Here is an 18,349-nt window from a genome sequence, read left to right on the forward strand (position 1 = left end):
CACAGTTCGCGAGTCGCGTCTGCCGTGGCAGCGAGAAGTGAGGCAGTGCGAGTGGCGAGTCCACTGTGCGAGGGCACCTCCCGCACTCCCACGTGATATGTCTCAGTGTGGGTCGATCCCCGCACCAGGGGCAAGTGTACTCTGGCTACGCCGATGCGATTTTAACGCGATAGCATTAAGGGCACCGTGTCGCAGAAAATCCGGCGTTGGCATCGGTGTCAGCGTAAGCCACAACATTGGCTTAAACTTACCGCCTACCAGCCAGAACGCTTGCTCACGCCAGCGTTTTGACAGTGGTTGTCTGCGGTCATAGAGTGTGATCTATTCATGTTTGCTTGTGCGCGCTGACACCATGCTTGTTAATTCAGTTAGTAAGCGAATATGCCCAAGTTTATGCAGCCGATAAAACTACTATCCTTACTCCGTATAGCTCTCTACTGATTTGCTATCGCAATTGATGCTTCGCCTTTCGGTCGAAACTGCGAATTTTTTCAATACGCTCTTTTTTTTCAAATTTTGTTTTAAATGAAGTGGGTAGACACTTACACGCTACTTTACAGGGTTACTTTATGAAAAATACAAACAAAGGTGGCCGAAGCCACTGATGCCTCGCAAAACGAAGAAAAGTGTGGTATTGCTAAATTCTGTCCTATTCTCAAATGGCCATTTTCCCTTCGTCTTCAGGGGATTGTATCCATCTTTCTGGCAGATTGTTTATTTTTGGCCCATCGTAAATTAAGCCCATCAATAGATTATGCAGTGGTCGTAACCGATTCATTCTCATTGTGCACTTCTCTCGCTGCAGCTAGTGACTCGCAGGCTTTGGGAGTGTTTAAATCACTAGTACCTCACCACTTAATGTCTACGCGATTGCGTTGGGTACTTGGGCATGCAGGTCTATTTCTAAATGAAGCGGCTAGAAGCATCCGCGAAGGCATCGACAGATGGCCCGGCCATTCGTGTTCTTCGTTCATCAGCATTGATCACAGCGTCAACGTTTCAGAGGCAAATGAGGCCGAGATAATTCACTGTTCCGTCTATAACACCTTCCTCGGATTTTAACCACCTGTTGTGCACATGGAAAAGTTATCTATGGCAAACGAGAACATTTTGTGTAGCCATTAGTAGGCTACGAGGTCACATACCGTCTCAAAATTTTTATTTACATAGGTCTGGTCTGGCACCGTCATCGATTTGTTCTTCTTGTGAGGAAGATGAGACCATAGGATACACATTTTTTGTGGTCCACGATCTATTACTCTGAGAAAAGGAGCCTTAGAAATACCGCTCTATATCTTCTTGAATTAGATTTAACTGCTCAATATTTAGCACCCTATGATGCATTCACTCTCGAGATCCGCGACGAGAAAGCTTGCGCTCTCATCCACGATTCTCTTTAAGGTTCAATGAAAATTAAACTAAATTCAGAATTTGATGTTTCATTTTCTTTCCATCAGATTGATTTCAAGGTGTTTTATTTTTATGCTGTTCATTTAATTCTACATTTTCATAAAATCATTCTTTCCAATCTCTCGCGCTGAGCCGTGCTCCCTCAAGGGCTGCAGAAGATAGCGCCAACCTTTCCCTTTCCCTCAAGAACCACTTACCACCACCTTGATTCTAACCTACGTATTCTATAAAAAGAAACATTTGTTGCCTTATTGCCTTACTTCATACTTTTAATTAATATTGCGATAGCAATTATATGGACACTCAAAAGCAGATTTCTGCCGTCGGCGTCGCCGTCGCCGTGAGGTTCCGTATGACGTCATTTGGAGAAGAAATCGTTGCCGCGCGCCGAACGCTGTATGTGCGAGTGAAAGGGCGCGAGGGGCGCGTCTTTCACGGGGAGTGAACGCACGGCGAACAAACGCGCGTTCTGCGCCGTGCTCGCTTAAGGGCTGCAGAAGTAGGCGTCTCTGTTCTCCTTCACAATCACCATGTATGTAGAGCAAACGCGCCTTCTTCCGACGAGCGAGAGGCCGTGGGGGAGGGGGAGGGAAGGGAGGCGACGTTTAGCTGCGGCACGCAGTGCCTATTTATATCAGAGGCTCCGGCAACAGTCACCAACGCCGCACGCATTTTGAGCGAACGGGGGCAAAACGCCGATGGCGTCGACAACAGTTCTGCGTGTTGCCGATGCTGCTGCATGTCCAAGTTTATACAGCTGATAAAGCTAATATCATTACTCCGTATAGCTCTCTACAAGTTTGCTATCGCAATTGATGCTTCGCCTTTCAGGTGAAACTGCGACAACTTTTTTTGTTTTGTACTATCCGGTTCTTGTACAATCCCCTACAGTGGATAAGTGCCACTAAATCGCAGGATCTTATCAAGTGCGGTTGAGCTTGAAGCCCGTCACCATACACGTGACCTCCAAAATATCACCCTGCGTGCCCGATCTCGGAGGACATGCATCACTCATAGCGAACACCATAACGGCAAAGATGGAGTTAAACCGTCGCAGTCCCCAGTGACGGTTGAACTCCGTGCTCACTGTTAAGGTCTTCAATGGCTTTTGGTTGAACAAGTGATGGTTGAACAGAGGTATTTCTGTAATCGATACAGGCCACAAGTCTGGATCATCCGTTTATTTGGCATTGCAAGCGGTCACATATAACTATATCCACACTTCTTTAGCGCATGCCACTGAATCTCGTGCTCTGTGAAAAATTAAAGAAAAGAACACATTTGATACCTTGGAGTACCAAAGTATCAGCCTGGCAAATTCATCAGGAGAGTTCATTCTGGGAGTCGTAAAGCTTCTTGGGAGGGGGGGGGGGGGGGGGGTGGATCATCGATTCAAAACTTATTGATGTCTCAGCCAAGGGCTGTTCAGACTTCTGAAATGAGCACCCGATATTGAACGTGTGAAGTTAATTGGAGCAGTTGCTAAAAGATCACAGTTTCCACGGGCCAACTTAAAGGCCAACTGCTACAGAACTTTGAACCGCGATAAACGCCATTTCATATGCAAAGATATAAAACAGTCTTCAGTGAAAAACTCTCTGGTTGAAGTACGAGTAGATTCGTCAAGATTGACTCGCAAATAGACGCTTCTGATGAAACTCAAAAATAAAAAAAAATAAAGCGCCGACCCATCATTACACGCCGGAAATGAAGCAAGACCCGGAAGGTTGCGAACGAGCGCGGTACCTGGGAACGACCTCCGAGATTGGGCGGCACTCACGGCGCGCTGAAGATCTCAGGAGGCCATGCTCTCGAATTGTTTATGGCCGATAACCACCAGGCGCCCGCGTTGTCTGCCAAGGTGCTATTTAGAGGCTATTAAATGGTAGATTGATTCCCTTTGTTGCATAAAATGATGACACTGCGGCCAATGATGGTCACTGCTATACCTGCAGCTTTGCAAAGATTGCTTCAAAAATACACAGTGCTACTGATGCTTATGACCAATTAAGTTCGTAGCAGTTGGCCTTCATTAAAGGGACCGACAACCAACTTGTGTGGTGCCGGCTTATGCGATGCAACGGAAAGCTTACCGGCAGTGGCGCACCTGACGGGGGGGGGGGGGGGGGGGGATTCGAGGGTTGGACCCCCCCCCCTGAGGCCGACTTAACCCCCCCCCTCCCTTTTGTTTAACCCCTTTTCTTTCCTTACGCATTTGAGTACTGCAATTAAGATGTAAGACGCGCAATCGTCTGCACACTCGCAAAAAGTGCATTTTTGACAATTTCCCGTGAAGAAATCGAAATTAGTGCTGTTTAGATGGTATTGGCAAACTGTCAACCCCCCACCCCCTGGCAGAGATCCTGGGTGCGCTACTGCTTACCGGTCAGAGTGTCCAATTCTGCAGTGGTAACCCTGAAAATGCCGTAGAACAATTTTATCAGATTCTTTTTCTTTCTTTTCGTATCTGCACTCGCGAACGTGCTCATGAAGCCGTACGCCGGAAACAATGCTGGAAACAGTGATAGGTGAGTGCGATAGCGATTGTACGTCGACATTGGTGGGAAACGGTAGGATACGCTCCGGTAGTGCTAGTCATGGAGTGCTGGCAGCTCTTTGCGGTACAATTAGTCGATAAGATTTTGTATCTCATAGGAGGGAGAGCGCTGAACTCGGGGTACTCACTCGCAAACTCGAGCGCATACAAGATAACTCGTGTGCGCCGCCGCCGCCACGCAATGAAGGCCGCCACGGCGTTCCACTCGTTGCCGCCAAGGCAACGAGTGGAACGCCGTTCACGCTGGTTAGCGTGAACTTTTTTAAAGCTCGTAATACGCACAGGATAAATGGCGAACGCCTATGAAATGTAATTAAACACCGCGGATTTCGACCAATAAGCATGACGCACTAAATAACGGCCGACTTACGTAGAGTAATCCTATTGCATCCATATCGAAGTACCAAGTTTCACCGCCAGTCCCGGCCACGTGCAGTTTATGGCGACTTTCCGTGCCAATTTAAAAATTTAATTACTACAATCGGCGACAGCATGCTCGATTCTATCACTATGCATCAATGAAGAGTTTTAGCGTGTCCGGTATTCGGGTAAACGCAGGTGGACAGGACGTTTTACCAGAGGGGCGGATTTATTGTTTTGCTTTAGTGTCCCTTTAAGATGAATGTGCAGCACCGTATGACACACAAAATTACTGATACTTTTCTTTGTCCATAGCCCCGCCGAATTCGATGGCTGACCTGACAAAGTTTCTCGGATAGATGCAAATGCAGGAATTAAACTTCAGAGAACATAAAAAAGTCAGTTCACGTAAAGCCCGCAGTGACTAACGACCCTGAAATGCAAGAAACTACTGTCATGAACACTCCTGTTCCCATGGACATTTTAAGCTCGCGCTAATTTTTGGATTGGCGGAGCACTATTCCAAATTAGTGCCAACCGTTGCTGACGTCACTGCGTTGTCTTTAGAACTAACTTTTCCAAAATGTATTTATGAAAGGACATTATGAAAGGACTCAATCTCCGCAAACGTAATCCGGTGGATTACGCCTTCCTCGTATTTAATCGGTGGATAAGTACATCTGAATAACATATGTAAACAAGTGTTCTTTTCTTAATTACGCGCCCCTATTATACGCGGCGCCTGTGACGTCGCAGATTTTACGATATTTTATCGTGCATCTCTATTTTTTATGCAGGAAGAGCCCACGAAAGTATTCGGGTTGAGTTCCCCCCCCCCCCCCCCCTTATTTTATAAGGTAACAGATTTTGTGTTACGTTTTTTGAATAGCCTCGGCCGAAGCTGCCAAAATCTATGGAAAACTTAAGCGGGATGACAAGCTATCTGCAACAGTTCGACAATCTGCTGTAGTGTCCCTTCGATTGTATTTAAGCAAGCCGCTATGCGACGTGATTTAATAATGTTAAAACTTTTTAAATGATATCACGCGAGTGCTGACCGCTCGGCGTGTCAGCTACTGTGTAGCGGCGAGGGGCACTCCTGAAGCGAACTGCGCAACATTCGAACTGGAAATCGTCTTCTACGCTTGCCCATACTGCCACTGACCCGTCAAGCAGTTGACGCGCTCTCGCGATATCTTTCAATAATGCAAGGTAGTAGGTCCAGAAGTCGAATCAATAGGTCAGTGCCCAAATCAACACTCTTACGCATGCTTTTATTTATTGACTGGAGTGGCGTAAAGGACAGGTTATTTTTCTAAAATGGGAAGGGGGGGGGGGCAATCTTTTCGTAGATAGTGCAACAACGTCTGTGCATGGTGAAAGCTACGCGGACCACTTCTAAAACAGCGCTTTTCAGAAGAATACGTAAACTTAAAGGCCTGCAAGTTCAACCTGCTCGGAACAAATACTCCCGATTACGTGCGCCGCTGTAAGGTATAAGGTTTGCAGGAAAGACATCATGGCTGCAGTAAATTATGCACTGCCTTATATGCCTTATATGCCTTTACTTTTTTTTTCGAGAATCTACAAAACTTAAGTGCACACACATGCTTTGTGGCTCCAGCGGTTCCGTAATCATCTTGACTAAGATCTTTCCTCAATAGGAAGAAAAAAAATGTTCCCTGAACTTAATAACCGTCTTTTGAGGAGCACACACTGCATGTCTGGAATTACAAGTGTTACTGAATCCGTGCAAGAGGAAACCATACTGGCCCCACGCCTTTCGTTAGAACGCGTGGCTTAATTAACACAACACAGCAAAATTGACTGAAACGAAGAGTTTTCAGTGATCGCACTTAATCCTTGAGCGAAATCAGATTTCGCTTTCGAAAAAGGCTAGCAAAGCTTGCCAACTTGCAATTTGAATGCACAGCAGGGCTGATTAAGGTCTCTCTCGCACTCTCTACAACGTGGATTCCAGAAACGTCTGACATCACCGAGACGCCGCGATGCCCAACTAGATTCCACAAACGGAGCAGTTCATGCCAAGGAAATATCTTCGGCAAACCTTGAAGGTTGCCAAGAAGTGGAGAACAAGTTCATTTCCAGTGCACTCGATCACGAGAGAGAGATAGAGGGGAGATTCGGTCTGTTCGTTTGCTACAGATCATCGAACGGTTCGGTCGCTTTCACACTACTGGCATCACACTCCCACAAGCACGTCACAAGAAACGAAAACACTTGTCTGCCAAGACGCGTCCCTCAGTGTATCTGTCCTCCGCACTACAGCCTGGAATCGGCCACTTCACCGGGGTCTTCAAAGGCCACCCGTCTCTGTTCCACCGCCCTGAGCAGCTTTTTCCGCGGTCCCAGGGGCACGCCCATGGCTTGAGGTCTTCCTCACCGAGCAGCGTCAGCGCGTCCAGGTCCACCTTCTCCCTCGAGAACAGGTCCACGTACTCGGCCAGTCCGTGGGCGGCGAGGAACACTACGATCGCCGGGGTCGCGCTGCCGTCCTCCTCTTCGTCTTCTTCGTCTTCCTCGTAGTAGACGTCCTCGACGTCGTCCCAGGGCAGGACGCTCTGCCGCTGGGCCAGGCTGCCCGCCGAGCCGATGGAGTCGACGACGCTGCCGCAGGGCAAAGCGATGCTGCCGGCTTCCTCGTCGTCCATGCGACACGACGGCAAGGACAGGAGGGTCCCCGAGATGGAGTTTCGGAACGCGACGCTGCCGAAGCCCGGGCGCTCGAACATGCTCGAACCCGTCGTAGGCTCGTCCTCACCCAGGCCGGAGTCCGGGTGCGTGCCAAGGTCGGGCTCGCTGATGGCCCGCGAGAGGTCGCCCGGAGGCGAGCTGGAGTCCAGGAAGTCGGGCAGGCCGGGGCGCGAGGAAGGGGAGAGCAGGGGCTCCTCGGCGGAGCCCTTGGGCACAAAGACGACCTCGGCGTCGCGCTGCAGGCCCGTCAGTGAGCGGACAGACTTCTTGCCATCGTTGTCGAGGGTCCGCACCTGCGCCAGTTTAATGAGACGTCGTTTCGAGTCACGTGATTGATGGAACTAAGAATTGGTGTGCCAAAAGACACAAGAACGAAAGGAAAGGAAGGCACGCGTACGTGCCCCTGACTCGGAGCTAAGAAGTTTGTTTGGCAGTACCCGCGGTATACGTATAAGAGCATTCAGATCCTTTACGCGCGCAGACAACAGATGTGCCAGTTGCGAGTCCGACGAAGCCCGCTGAATGATTGGCTCATGGTACGACTGGTCATAAGCAGAGGATACGTAGTACGGTTAGTACGGTCCACCATGTTTTTGCCTAGAGCGCTTGAAAACACTGCAGAGCGAAGACAAATCAATATTCTTGCATATAGCTGTTTGGTTTAAAAGGCTATGCTTGTGATGCAACGGTAGCCACTTGGACACGTAAGTCACAAAGTGTCCAGCGCGATCTCACAAACCTAAGTAGCTCCTTTGGTATTACTCTCTATTTGCACTGCAGCCGGACGCAGAGGCCGGCGCGATGTGCGACTCGTCTGAAAGATGCCTATTCCAAATTGCTGGAACATCGAGCAACCTGTACGAAACGTATTGGATGCGTTTGTTGGTACGGCTTGTCTCATGTCGGATCGCACGCGGAATTGTAACGCATGCCTCCAGTTTACCCCAGTGACAACAATGTCGTCGATCCTATGGATATCCTATGGCCATCCACTGCCAGAACATGGATATCCTAGGGATGTGTCGAATACGTCCGACGGACGTCCTTCACATGATCGTTCGGCCGAATGCACTTTCCGAAGCTGAAGCTGGACGTCCCGCGGATGTCCTGTTTGTCTCCGAAATTATGTATGGACATTGCGACATGATTCGAATGTTCTATGGACGAAGTGTGTTCCCTGAGACCTTAGCATATGGTATGTTCAGACATTGGTGCTCGGTAAATGTATTTCGCACGTGTTGCATATAGGACGCCCATCGTAGCATATGTGTGTTTGCTGCTTACGTAGTGTTCCTAGAAAACTTACGGTGCGTCGTACGACTGGGAGCACCATCAAGATAACCAATACGCTTCTAACAAGGTTCCAGCAATCTACGTCGCGTGTATTACGTATCATACTTCCACCTTACCATGTTTATTCTGTTCATGTCGTGCTTATAAACCATGCCGTACGTCGTACGACCTGTCACACCAACAAAATATTACAGCAATGTACGTCGCACGTATTCCGTATCGGACGTGCACCTTACCACGTTTGTTCTGGTAACGTCGTGCTTAGAAATCATGCAGTCAGTCGTACCAACAAGACATCAAACAAGCTTTCAAAATGTTTCCAGCCGTTTACACCGCATGTAACGCGTATCGGATGCGACCCGTACTGCGTGTGTCATGCTTACTTGTGTGCATACAAACTATTCAGTCCGTCCTACGACCGGACGATCGTAGCTATACAGAACAAGCTTTCAGCAATTTACGTCACATGTATTAGGTCTCGAACCCCATCGTACTCTCCTGCTTACGCTAGTAACGTACGTAGAAACCGTTCGATCTGTCGTACGAGTCGTGCCAACAACACATCCAACACCCATAAACGGTTCCAAGAATCCTAGCAGCCGTCTTTACCGGAAGCGTCATCACAATGAGCGCACATTGTGTTGACGCACAAGTGCTGTTTGCCACTTACTAGGTGCTCCGCCTCTTGAAACCTGATTGGACATCTCGCAGACTCGCGCGCTGTATACGTCATCTTTCTGTGCGACTACAGTCGTACGCCAGATCGGATGCGAAATAGTACAGTGCCGTGTCCTGCTTCGCGCGTGTTTCCAACTTGGAACGGCCCCATGTACGATTACCGCTAATCACCCTTCGCGGCCGTCCCGACTCTCTATACTTGCATACCGCGCAGTGAACAGCACTTTGCATAGTTTGTACACGTGCCTTGTTGAAGTCCCCGGGGTCCGTGTTCTGTTTGCGCAGGTGCACCTTCTTGGAGACGGCGCCGAGACCCTTGCGACTCGACACCGTGGTCGAGGTGCCTGTGCTGACCATGTCCGAGAACTTCGGCGCCCGCGTAGGTTGCAGGGTGCCCCGGCCGTCGCCCACGTGCAGTGGGATGAGAGCGCTGTGCACGCCGTTGTTGGCCTCGACTAACAGTTCCACCTGCAGCGGGGAAATCAATTGACAGACTGATTGACTGACTGACAGACTGATTGATTAACTGACTGACAAACTGATTGATTAATTGGCTGAGAGACTGATTGATTGATTTACAGACTGATCGGTTGATTGACAGACTGATTGGTTCATTGACAGACTGACTGACTGGTTGAGCAACTGACCGCCTGACTCACTGAGTTATTTATTAGTTGATTGGTCGATTGAGATTGATTGATTGACTGTCCAAATGACCAACTTACAGAATGATTGATTGACTGACTAGCCTAGTGCTTGAATGGCTGACTAACTCAATAATTGGCGAGTTGGCTGACTGATTGATTCAATATTTCACTGACTGACTGATTCACTGAATGAGCGACTGACCGATTTATTGGCTGCCCAAATGACTGACTGAGTGACTGCTTGAATGATTGAAATCAAATTATTATATTTTCCTTTTTTGCGAAAAGAAGTAATCACCACATAAAAATTGCTCAACCAAGCAGCTTTACAGTCCGGCCGACCCCCGATAACTGCAATCATGTAAAAATACAAAGGAATGCAATCACTGCTTCGCTAGATTATTCGTGAGGGCATACCCGAATAAGAAAAAATTCAAGGACGCTTAAGCTTCGCCTTTAAGAGTGGAAAGCGATAGCATTATCGGGCCCCGTTCGCATCGCATTTTTCTTTCAGTGTAAGCGCTTCACTGCAACACAGAACGTGGGAAAGCCAGCTTACAAAGACCAAGCTTACACCGGCCCCCTTAAAGTCGGCTTCACTTTTAAACAGAAATGCATTGCTGGGAAGACGGTTTGCCAGGGCAATATAAACGGTTTTATATTAAAATATGGAGGCCCTAGGAACTATTTTTATTAGTTTATTATTTGTTTGCTATTGCCCTGACGATCGCGCGTGTCCAAAACGCATTAGGCAGGCGAAGTACCAATCTGACCTGCCGAGGATGCGGGCGCCATCTGGATTTCATTTTCGCAAGTAATAAACTACCGAGCGCGCCGCTGTAGGTCTGGTACAAATGCTGGATAAGGTGTTTTTGTTTGAGTTTTCTCGTAACAGAATTATGTTTTCTCGTACATACAAATTACAATCCGACGCCGAATGGTAAAGTCGTACTTTACCAATTTTCTGACGGATTTCACTGTGAGAAATCTAATTTTTGTTCACCAAAACCTTGCACCACGTGGAGGGACTGCGCGGTCGGGCTGGCTGGGGATGATTTTCTGCGCCACGGACGCCGACATCCACGCTGACGCCGGCGCCGACGCCGGATTTTCTGCGACACGGGGCCCTTAACGCCTATCGCGTTAAAACAGAAACAGCTTGCGCACATTAAAGTTCAGGGTAAATATAGGCGATAGGATATCCCGCACATGTAGTAGCAAAATAAGCACACAAAACACAATTCTTCAGTACTGGCTGAATGATCGACCGCTTCGTTGATTCAGCGAGCGTTTGCGTGATATCACGAATTGATTGACTGTTCGAGAGCGCGACATCAGGAAGGCGTAGCGGCGCTGTCATCACAGAACCAACGCCTCCAAGATCGGACGCGGCACACGTGGTTAACTGGCTAAAATTTCAGTTGGCAGTATGCGTTTGTCCTCTTTTCTCTGTATCCCTCGTCCTGCTTCGAGCTACACCACATAGCCTCATGGTTAACTGCTTTTTGAGTCCCAGAGAGCTGGATCGCGTGACTGTGACGTGCCCCTCTGTCAGGGCAAGTCAGACCGGAAGCCGCAGACGGTTTGCGGACAGTCCCCGAAGGCACATTCGAAGAGGACCAATGGCATAGGCAAGTTTCATTTCTGTAAGGTACCAAAGAAGGCCGACCGGGACGACAAAAGGCTAGAGAAGCAGTGAAAACGGATGACTGACGTGAGCCGACGTTGCATAGAGCCGGGTGTTTAACCATGGCTCCGAGATCGCCGCTGCGCCACCTGATCTCAGGCGCCGTGCTTAAACACGCGGCTCTATGCAACGTCGGCTCACCTGCGTCATGCGCTGCTTCTCCAGTCTTTTGTAGTCCCACACTGCATTCTTTGGAACTTTACAGAAATGCAACTTGCTTATGCCATTGGTAAACACCTAGTTAACAATGGCCTCCGAGAATGGCTTTGTTTAACTGGCCTCTGAGACAGCAAAGCGGAGGGTGCGCCCCGATCTTGGAGGCCCATGTTAAACATACACGGACGTACGCAACTTCATGATCTACCAACGAGCCCAAATCTCAACACTCATCGCACGCAACACCAGCTCACCTGCGCCATGCGCTTGCGCTGTTTCTCGAGCATCTTGTCGTCCCGCTCGGCCTTCTTGGCCGCCTTTCGGGTGAGCTTCTGGTAGCCCTTGCGCCGTTTGTCCGGCGTCTCGTAGCGCCTTCTCTTTGAGCCGCTGCACCAACTTCTTGTTGAGAGCGCTCTGCTTGGACACCGCCTGGTCCAGGAACCGCAGCACCTGCACCGCGAGCCGAGGCACAGTTATAGGTATCGTCCTCGAGGCCATAGGTGACGCCCACATCGCATCCGTCATAGAAAGTCTACGTTGCAAGTGTTGTCCTTGCGTGTAGGCCTCCCTAAACGCTCAGCAACGGCTCCCTCGGAGGCTGTGCTTCATCGAATTGCTGGTGCCGGAAGCAATTTTAGGAGCCGGAAATGCGTCATGATTGCCATTTTGTGGTCGCCATGCTGCTCATGATGTGTTTCTCGCTTTAGCAACGGCTTCATGCGCACGCGGCAAAAGCATTGCTTTCGAGAATTACGAGCATGGCCTTCCGTCATTGGAGCCGTCGCTGGACCGACTGGGGCGTGGATTTGGGCGCTATACCTATATTGAGGCATTGCTACACTTCAAACACGGTGACTTTTATAAAGGTGTACGTTGGAGAGTTTTATCCTGTCAGTAAAAGCATCACAGTTTACATAATACAGGAGCAGCGGTGCTCCTGTGGCGCTGTGGTGCACATGCGCCACAGCGCTGGTGGTGCCATCTTGTGACAGTGATGCCAACTAGGGATCAACAGTAGGCGAACAAGGAATGCCTCTGTCTGGGGCCAACGTGTCGACAAGGGGACTTGTATTTGCCGCGTCATGCCGCGTCAATTAGACCACACATAACTATATTAGCTCGCGTTCAGAGCGTGGCAGCCACGACGTGTTTCCGGGGCTTGCAATAACTTCTAGTGCCTGCAGTACACGGCAAGAACATGGCCTTCAAAATGCGTTTCTGTTACACTGAGGGAACAGCAGCGTCCATGTGCGTTTTAATCGTCTCAAAGTGCTAGCTCTCACGAGCGAACGGTGTTAAAGCTGAGAATAAAGCGAGTGTTTAGAATCCTGCACCTGTGAGCTAATGATACAGCCTCGGGCTAGTGTGCCTGGGGGATCCTGGTGCTAAACGACCCTGCGCTAAACGACCCATAGTGTTTAGCGTAAGCACGTTATTTCTCCGATTTAACGTTACCGTCTGTGCGTGTTTACGTAGTTTACGTAAAAATATGACGGCGGTTACCGTTACCTTATTTTGGCTGTTAAAAAATAGGGGCAAGGCCTTTCTGATTCGCCCTCGTAAAATCATTATGAGCACTTTGTATGCGAAAATTGAAGCCTAGTTCAATAGCGTCACGCATGGAAAGTACACTATCACAGCACACTAAAACTCGCTTCTTGCAAAGTTCGTTTGCCGAACGGTAACGCTATTTCACTTAGCCCCGCTGTTACGATAACGTTAAACTAAAACAGTCGAATAGCGCAGGCACGCAAAGCTGCCGTAGCGTCCGGCGCATGCACAGTTTGACCCCGCTATTTCATTGCGTTAGCGTGGTGACCACTTACGCTACACTAAAGCTCTCTATTGTGTCCTGGTATTGAAACATCGGGCCTATGGGCAGGCTCGCAAACAGTACACTCTAATAACAGTTTACACCCTTTGGGGCGCCACCTTTGTAATGCAACAATAGTAATCTATCTTGAGGGTCTTTCCTTTCTTTAACACTGGCGCCCCGCACTTCCAGGTAACGAACGGCGTGCGCGCTATCAACATGACAGCATTCTTGACAGGAAAGTGGCGATGGGCAGATTTTATTAAGAAAGGAAACGATAGCAAGACAGGTGGTTACTGCTGTTGGACAAAGATATGCCAAAAAGGGTGTTAATTAACTGTTTTTAGAATTATGCATGTGATTTTAAAGCTCTGGTGGAAGCGTATACCTCTTCCCTCTGGTTGATGGAGGCGACGTCGGTGGCCGTGTGGAAGTCGTTGTCCAGCGCCCACAGGTTGACACCGAAGGAGACCAGGAAGGAGACGCAGTTGATGTGGCCGTTGGCCGCCGCGCAGTGCAGAGCCGTGCTGCCGTAGTGGTCGCAACGGTCGGGATCACCACTGCGCAGAACAGGAAACAAAGGTAAATGACACGAGTTCAAGAGGAACCGCGTGCTTCTGACGCCAAAGACCAACATTAGGACTAGGCAATAGAGTTTCAACGTGTATACGTCCGGTATTCGGGTAAACGCAAGTGGACTGGGCGTTTTGCCGGATGAGCGGAGGCGGAAACGTGAACAGCAAAAGCAAGGGGCTTAGAATGGCATAGAGTTACCGTATAAGCTCCCTTTAAAGGGAGCCTATACAGCAACTCTAGAACAGCCTGCACGGTGCAGCCACCTAGTGGCGCATAGCTCAATCAGACAAACATGGCGCTAATGTTGCAGTATAACCAATTGTTTCGATCGCTGCTGGTGTAAATTTACGGCAGCGGCGTAATCATATTGCTGCCGAAATTTACACCAGCAGCGAAGTAAATTACACTTGGTTACTGCAATATTAGGTGTGTTTGCCTGGGTAGAGCTTCTGCACCTCCAGATGGCTGCACCGTGCAAGCCGTTCACGTTTGCACCTCCGCTCATCCGGTAAAACGCCCAGTCCGCTTGCCTTTAACGGGATACCGGACTCGCTAAAACTCTCTAACAGCTCGGGGCCAACACGCGGTCTGTTGTGGGGAAACGAGTAGCAGCACAGCAGACCACAGAACGAGCTCGAGAGAGTGACAAGCTGTCGCCACGTTCCTGCTACAAAAAAAAAAAAAATCATAAGACTATTTTACGGAAGCGTTTAGGTACCGCCATCTTGGGCTGTTAACGTTGTTTTTTTTATCTTTAACAACGAAATGTACGTTACTACATTCGATTTGCATGCATGAAAATGGGTGTATAAATGCGTTCAGCGTTTGATGACCATGATAGGTGACTTCACTCCTCACAAAACTTAAAAACTGTGTAACAGCCCAACATGGCGGCGCTCATGCATCGAATATAAAATCGTCTACAACACAGTTTGTGTTACCTCTCACGACTGCATACATGTGGGCACAACCACGCATTCTACACGACGGATGGCCCTTGCCTACTCGAGCTCACGACAACGGGCCGCAGAGATCTCAAGCAACCGGTAGACGCCGACTCATCACTGGCACGCGACGACGACCCCGACACTGCGGCAGCACATCTTGTCGCCTATCCGTTGCACGCAGGCGCGCACTTACACGAGCCGTCGTTCGCGCGACCATCCATTACCACACCACGGCACACGACGTAAAATGGTCCCCGCTTCTGTACTCCCTCGTTCTGGTTTCCTATTCGCTTTTTTTTATATTTCTAAACCTCCTTTGTTTCAGCGGTCGCGCGCCGTCCGCACGCGATCACGTCGTCGGCGTCGCGCGGGCGGCGCACGAGTGTTTGTATGTGTGTTGTTGTGTTCGTGAGCGTTAGTGTATGTGTGCATGCTTGACACGTACGTGTGTGCTTGTGCGTGTGTTTTCGTGTACGCATGTTTGTGGGTTTTCTGAACGTATGTATGTATGTATGTATGTATGTATGTATGTATGTATGTATGTATGTATGTATGTATGTATGTATGCATGTATGCATGTATGCATGTATGCATGTATGCATGTATGTATGCATGTATGCATGTATGCATGTATGCATGTATGTATGCATGTATGTATGCATGTATGTATGCATGTATGTATGCATGTATGTATGCATGTATGTATGTATGTATGTGTGTTTGTGTTCATTTGTGCTCGTGAGTTTGTGTGCGCAGGCTTGGTGTTATCTGTGCGTTTGTGCGCGAGCTTGCGAGTGTATGTGTTTGTGCGTTGACTTTTGTGTTTAGGTGTGCGTATGTGAGTTTGTTGTGTGTGCGTTTGCGCGTGTGTTCGCGAGTGTCTTGTGTGTGCCGGAGAGCGGGGGCGGAGGGGAGAGAGGCGACGAGTCAGCTAAAGCACGGTGCCAGCAAAAACACCGGCCAAACGCCGACGACGTCCATCGCGCTAGAAGCGAGAACCGAGTTCCTCCCGGCAAAAAACGCCGCTGCCTCTCCACGCCGCCCGTGAGAGCACGCTCCTCTTGCACGGAGGTCGTTTGTAGAACAGGGACGCCAAACGGGCCATCCTGCGGCTTCGCGCGCCGCGCTGATTTGCGAGTGAAGCAAACAGCAAGAAGTGCCGAAAGAACTTGGCTACGAGAAAAAAAAAAACAGGAAGGCGTACAAAGTGATAGAGGCAAATGGGCCCGCGAGCTACGTGAGACGAAGGATCCCCCCCCCCCCCCCCTCTGCTGCCTGTGTGTTATACGTACTACCATGGTGCTACGTGCGATCCGTTTTCTCTCTCTCTCTCTCTCTCCCTCCGTCGTGTACGTGTCGTTCACGTCATCATCATCCACGGCGCGCTGTTAAAGAGTCACTCTAGCGTTGTATACTGTACTTCAGTGTTGGCCACTTCCTTCTCTTTATTCTTTCAGGGAGGCGGGAGGCGGGGAGCAAAGGCTGTGTTCCAATACGCACTGGACGGGGTAATATGACAGGCGGACAGCGGCCATCTTAAGTCTCGTTTATAATTCTGACGAAGCCAGCAAAGCAGACGGCCTCGCGAGGACGGCATCGAAGTCAAGCACGATGCCGAGTGTAACTTTGCTGTCCCGACAAGATGGCAGCTGGAAGCAAAATGTTTGGAGAACAACACCCGATTTCCTCAAAACGGAGTCAGATCTCAAAATGTTGCTTTGGCTAGAAGAGTATAGTTTCGATGCTCCCAAACAGCTCACTATAACAAGCAGTTCGGCATGTCTTTAGAAGTAGCGACAGACGGAGGCGTGTACGTCTCACTGGCGTTCAAAATGCACGATGCTTTGAACTTAGCCCAACTATTTTCAGTAAATACGCGAGGGCGATCCACCGGCTATTTACGTCCACTGTAAGACACCAACGATTACCCCTGTCTTGCGCTAGCTGAAGTTGGAATCGGCTAGCGTTAGATAGGGGGGTAATCGGAGATCCCAGTGAGAGGCCTTCGTCCTGCAGTGGATATAAATATAGGCTGCTGCTGCTGCTGCTGCTGATGATGATGAAGACACCAACAAAGGTAAAGTTGCCGTTAAGGTGGCTAAACAGCGACTTTCTTGCTAAGTTGCCAACACAGCTACACTTGCTAGTGCTATATACGTATAGGTAATTCGGTACTTGCTCTCAGGTATACTTTCTGGTACCTCAGGTAAACACCTTCGTATACACAGATACGAAAAAGCAATTTATAGCGCAAACTGCGCGACAGTCGGACAGAGAACCATAGGTACGAGCACAGGACACTCGAAAGTAGAATCACGTAGCGATAACCGTAACACAATAGAAATAGAATGCAACGACACTGATATGGGACACATGGGAACAAGATCACAGCGACAGCCAGAAGTTACTACAAAAATATAACAAAACCACAATCGTGACGGCAATTTATTCGTCGCACGTCATTTAACGGAACGCTTCGCTTACACATAGATGCCGACATATGAGTCAGATTTGCGTAAGTTGTTTTGAATCTTTTTTTCTTTTTCGAACAGTGAAGTGGTGATACGCAAGACGCTCTTGGGCACACAGGAAGAAAAAAAATAAAAAAGAAGATGTGCGTCTACTATCGTAAACGAACTCACTTGTGCGTGTGACAATACACTGTAATCCGATGCCTTGTAGTCGCCGCGTTTTGGCCGAGGAGAACATTTACTATGCAGCTGATCACATATTACCGTACGGTAACGCGGTCTTAAGCAAGGAGGACGAATCCTATAAGCAAACCCAGGTAGTAACAATAATTCCCATGCTGCCTAAAGATGCATATCTTGAACCTCCACGTAGAGCACAGTAGCGTCGGAGTTCCTCTCTAACAAAAAATTTTTTTGTAGGTATCTCTGTGGCAATGGCCACAAGATCAGGCAAAAGGAGAACTGGACAGCGGTCAGCATCGCCAACTCACACGAAAGAAGAGCTTGAGGAGGCAGGCAGCGAGAGATGAGAAGGCTTGGGGTCTTCTTTATTCTCGTGTAGAGGGGGGAAGGGGGGGGGGGGGTCAGCGCTAAGAGAGGGGGGGGGGGGGGCGGCGCGGGGGGTCAGCGAGTCACTTCCCCCTCCTCCCCCCGCCCACATCCCTCCGCCTCCTCAACCTTTAGTAGAACGGTCGGCGCGTCCACTTTTCTGAAATGGACGCCGCGTGCCGGCGATGACCTCGTTCGTTCGTTCGGACGGAGGATGCGCGCGCCGTGGAAAAGACCGCGCTGGCACTCTAGCCGGACAGCGCAGAACCGAACATACGTTTTCCCGTGTTATACTTACGAGAAGCAGCAGCCCGGGAAGGAAAGAAAAAAAAAAGGATACGAGAAGGTAAAACAGATGCCGCGAGCGTTGAACCTAGCAAATGAGCCTTTCTCCCTGACGAACCGACGTATATACAGGTACAGAATATCCTCCTTAGACCCGAATACTCAGCTATGGGACATAATTGCTTTTCAAAAAGCATGTTTTTAT

The 18,349-nt window shown here is 49.2% G+C and overlaps 1 protein-coding gene across 1 annotated transcript in view; it reads right to left on the reverse strand.

The window, feature by feature from the left end:
* Positions 1–5,157: 5,157 nt before the first annotated feature.
* LOC119453117 (Usher syndrome type-1G protein homolog) overlaps positions 5,158–18,349 on the reverse strand; it is a 132,072-nt gene continuing 118,880 nt past the window's right edge. The window contains 6 exon segments of the mRNA XM_037715115.2: positions 5,158–6,714; positions 6,717–7,335; positions 9,260–9,481; positions 11,758–11,859; positions 11,861–11,953; positions 13,705–13,876. Coding sequence (XP_037571043.1) covers positions 6,611–6,714; positions 6,717–7,335; positions 9,260–9,481; positions 11,758–11,859; positions 11,861–11,953; positions 13,705–13,876 — 1,312 coding nt within the window. The 3' untranslated portion in view covers positions 5,158–6,610.

Source organism: Dermacentor silvarum, chromosome 5 (assembly GCF_013339745.2).
Source record: "Dermacentor silvarum isolate Dsil-2018 chromosome 5, BIME_Dsil_1.4, whole genome shotgun sequence".
Lineage (NCBI taxonomy): Eukaryota > Metazoa > Arthropoda > Arachnida > Ixodida > Ixodidae > Dermacentor > Dermacentor silvarum.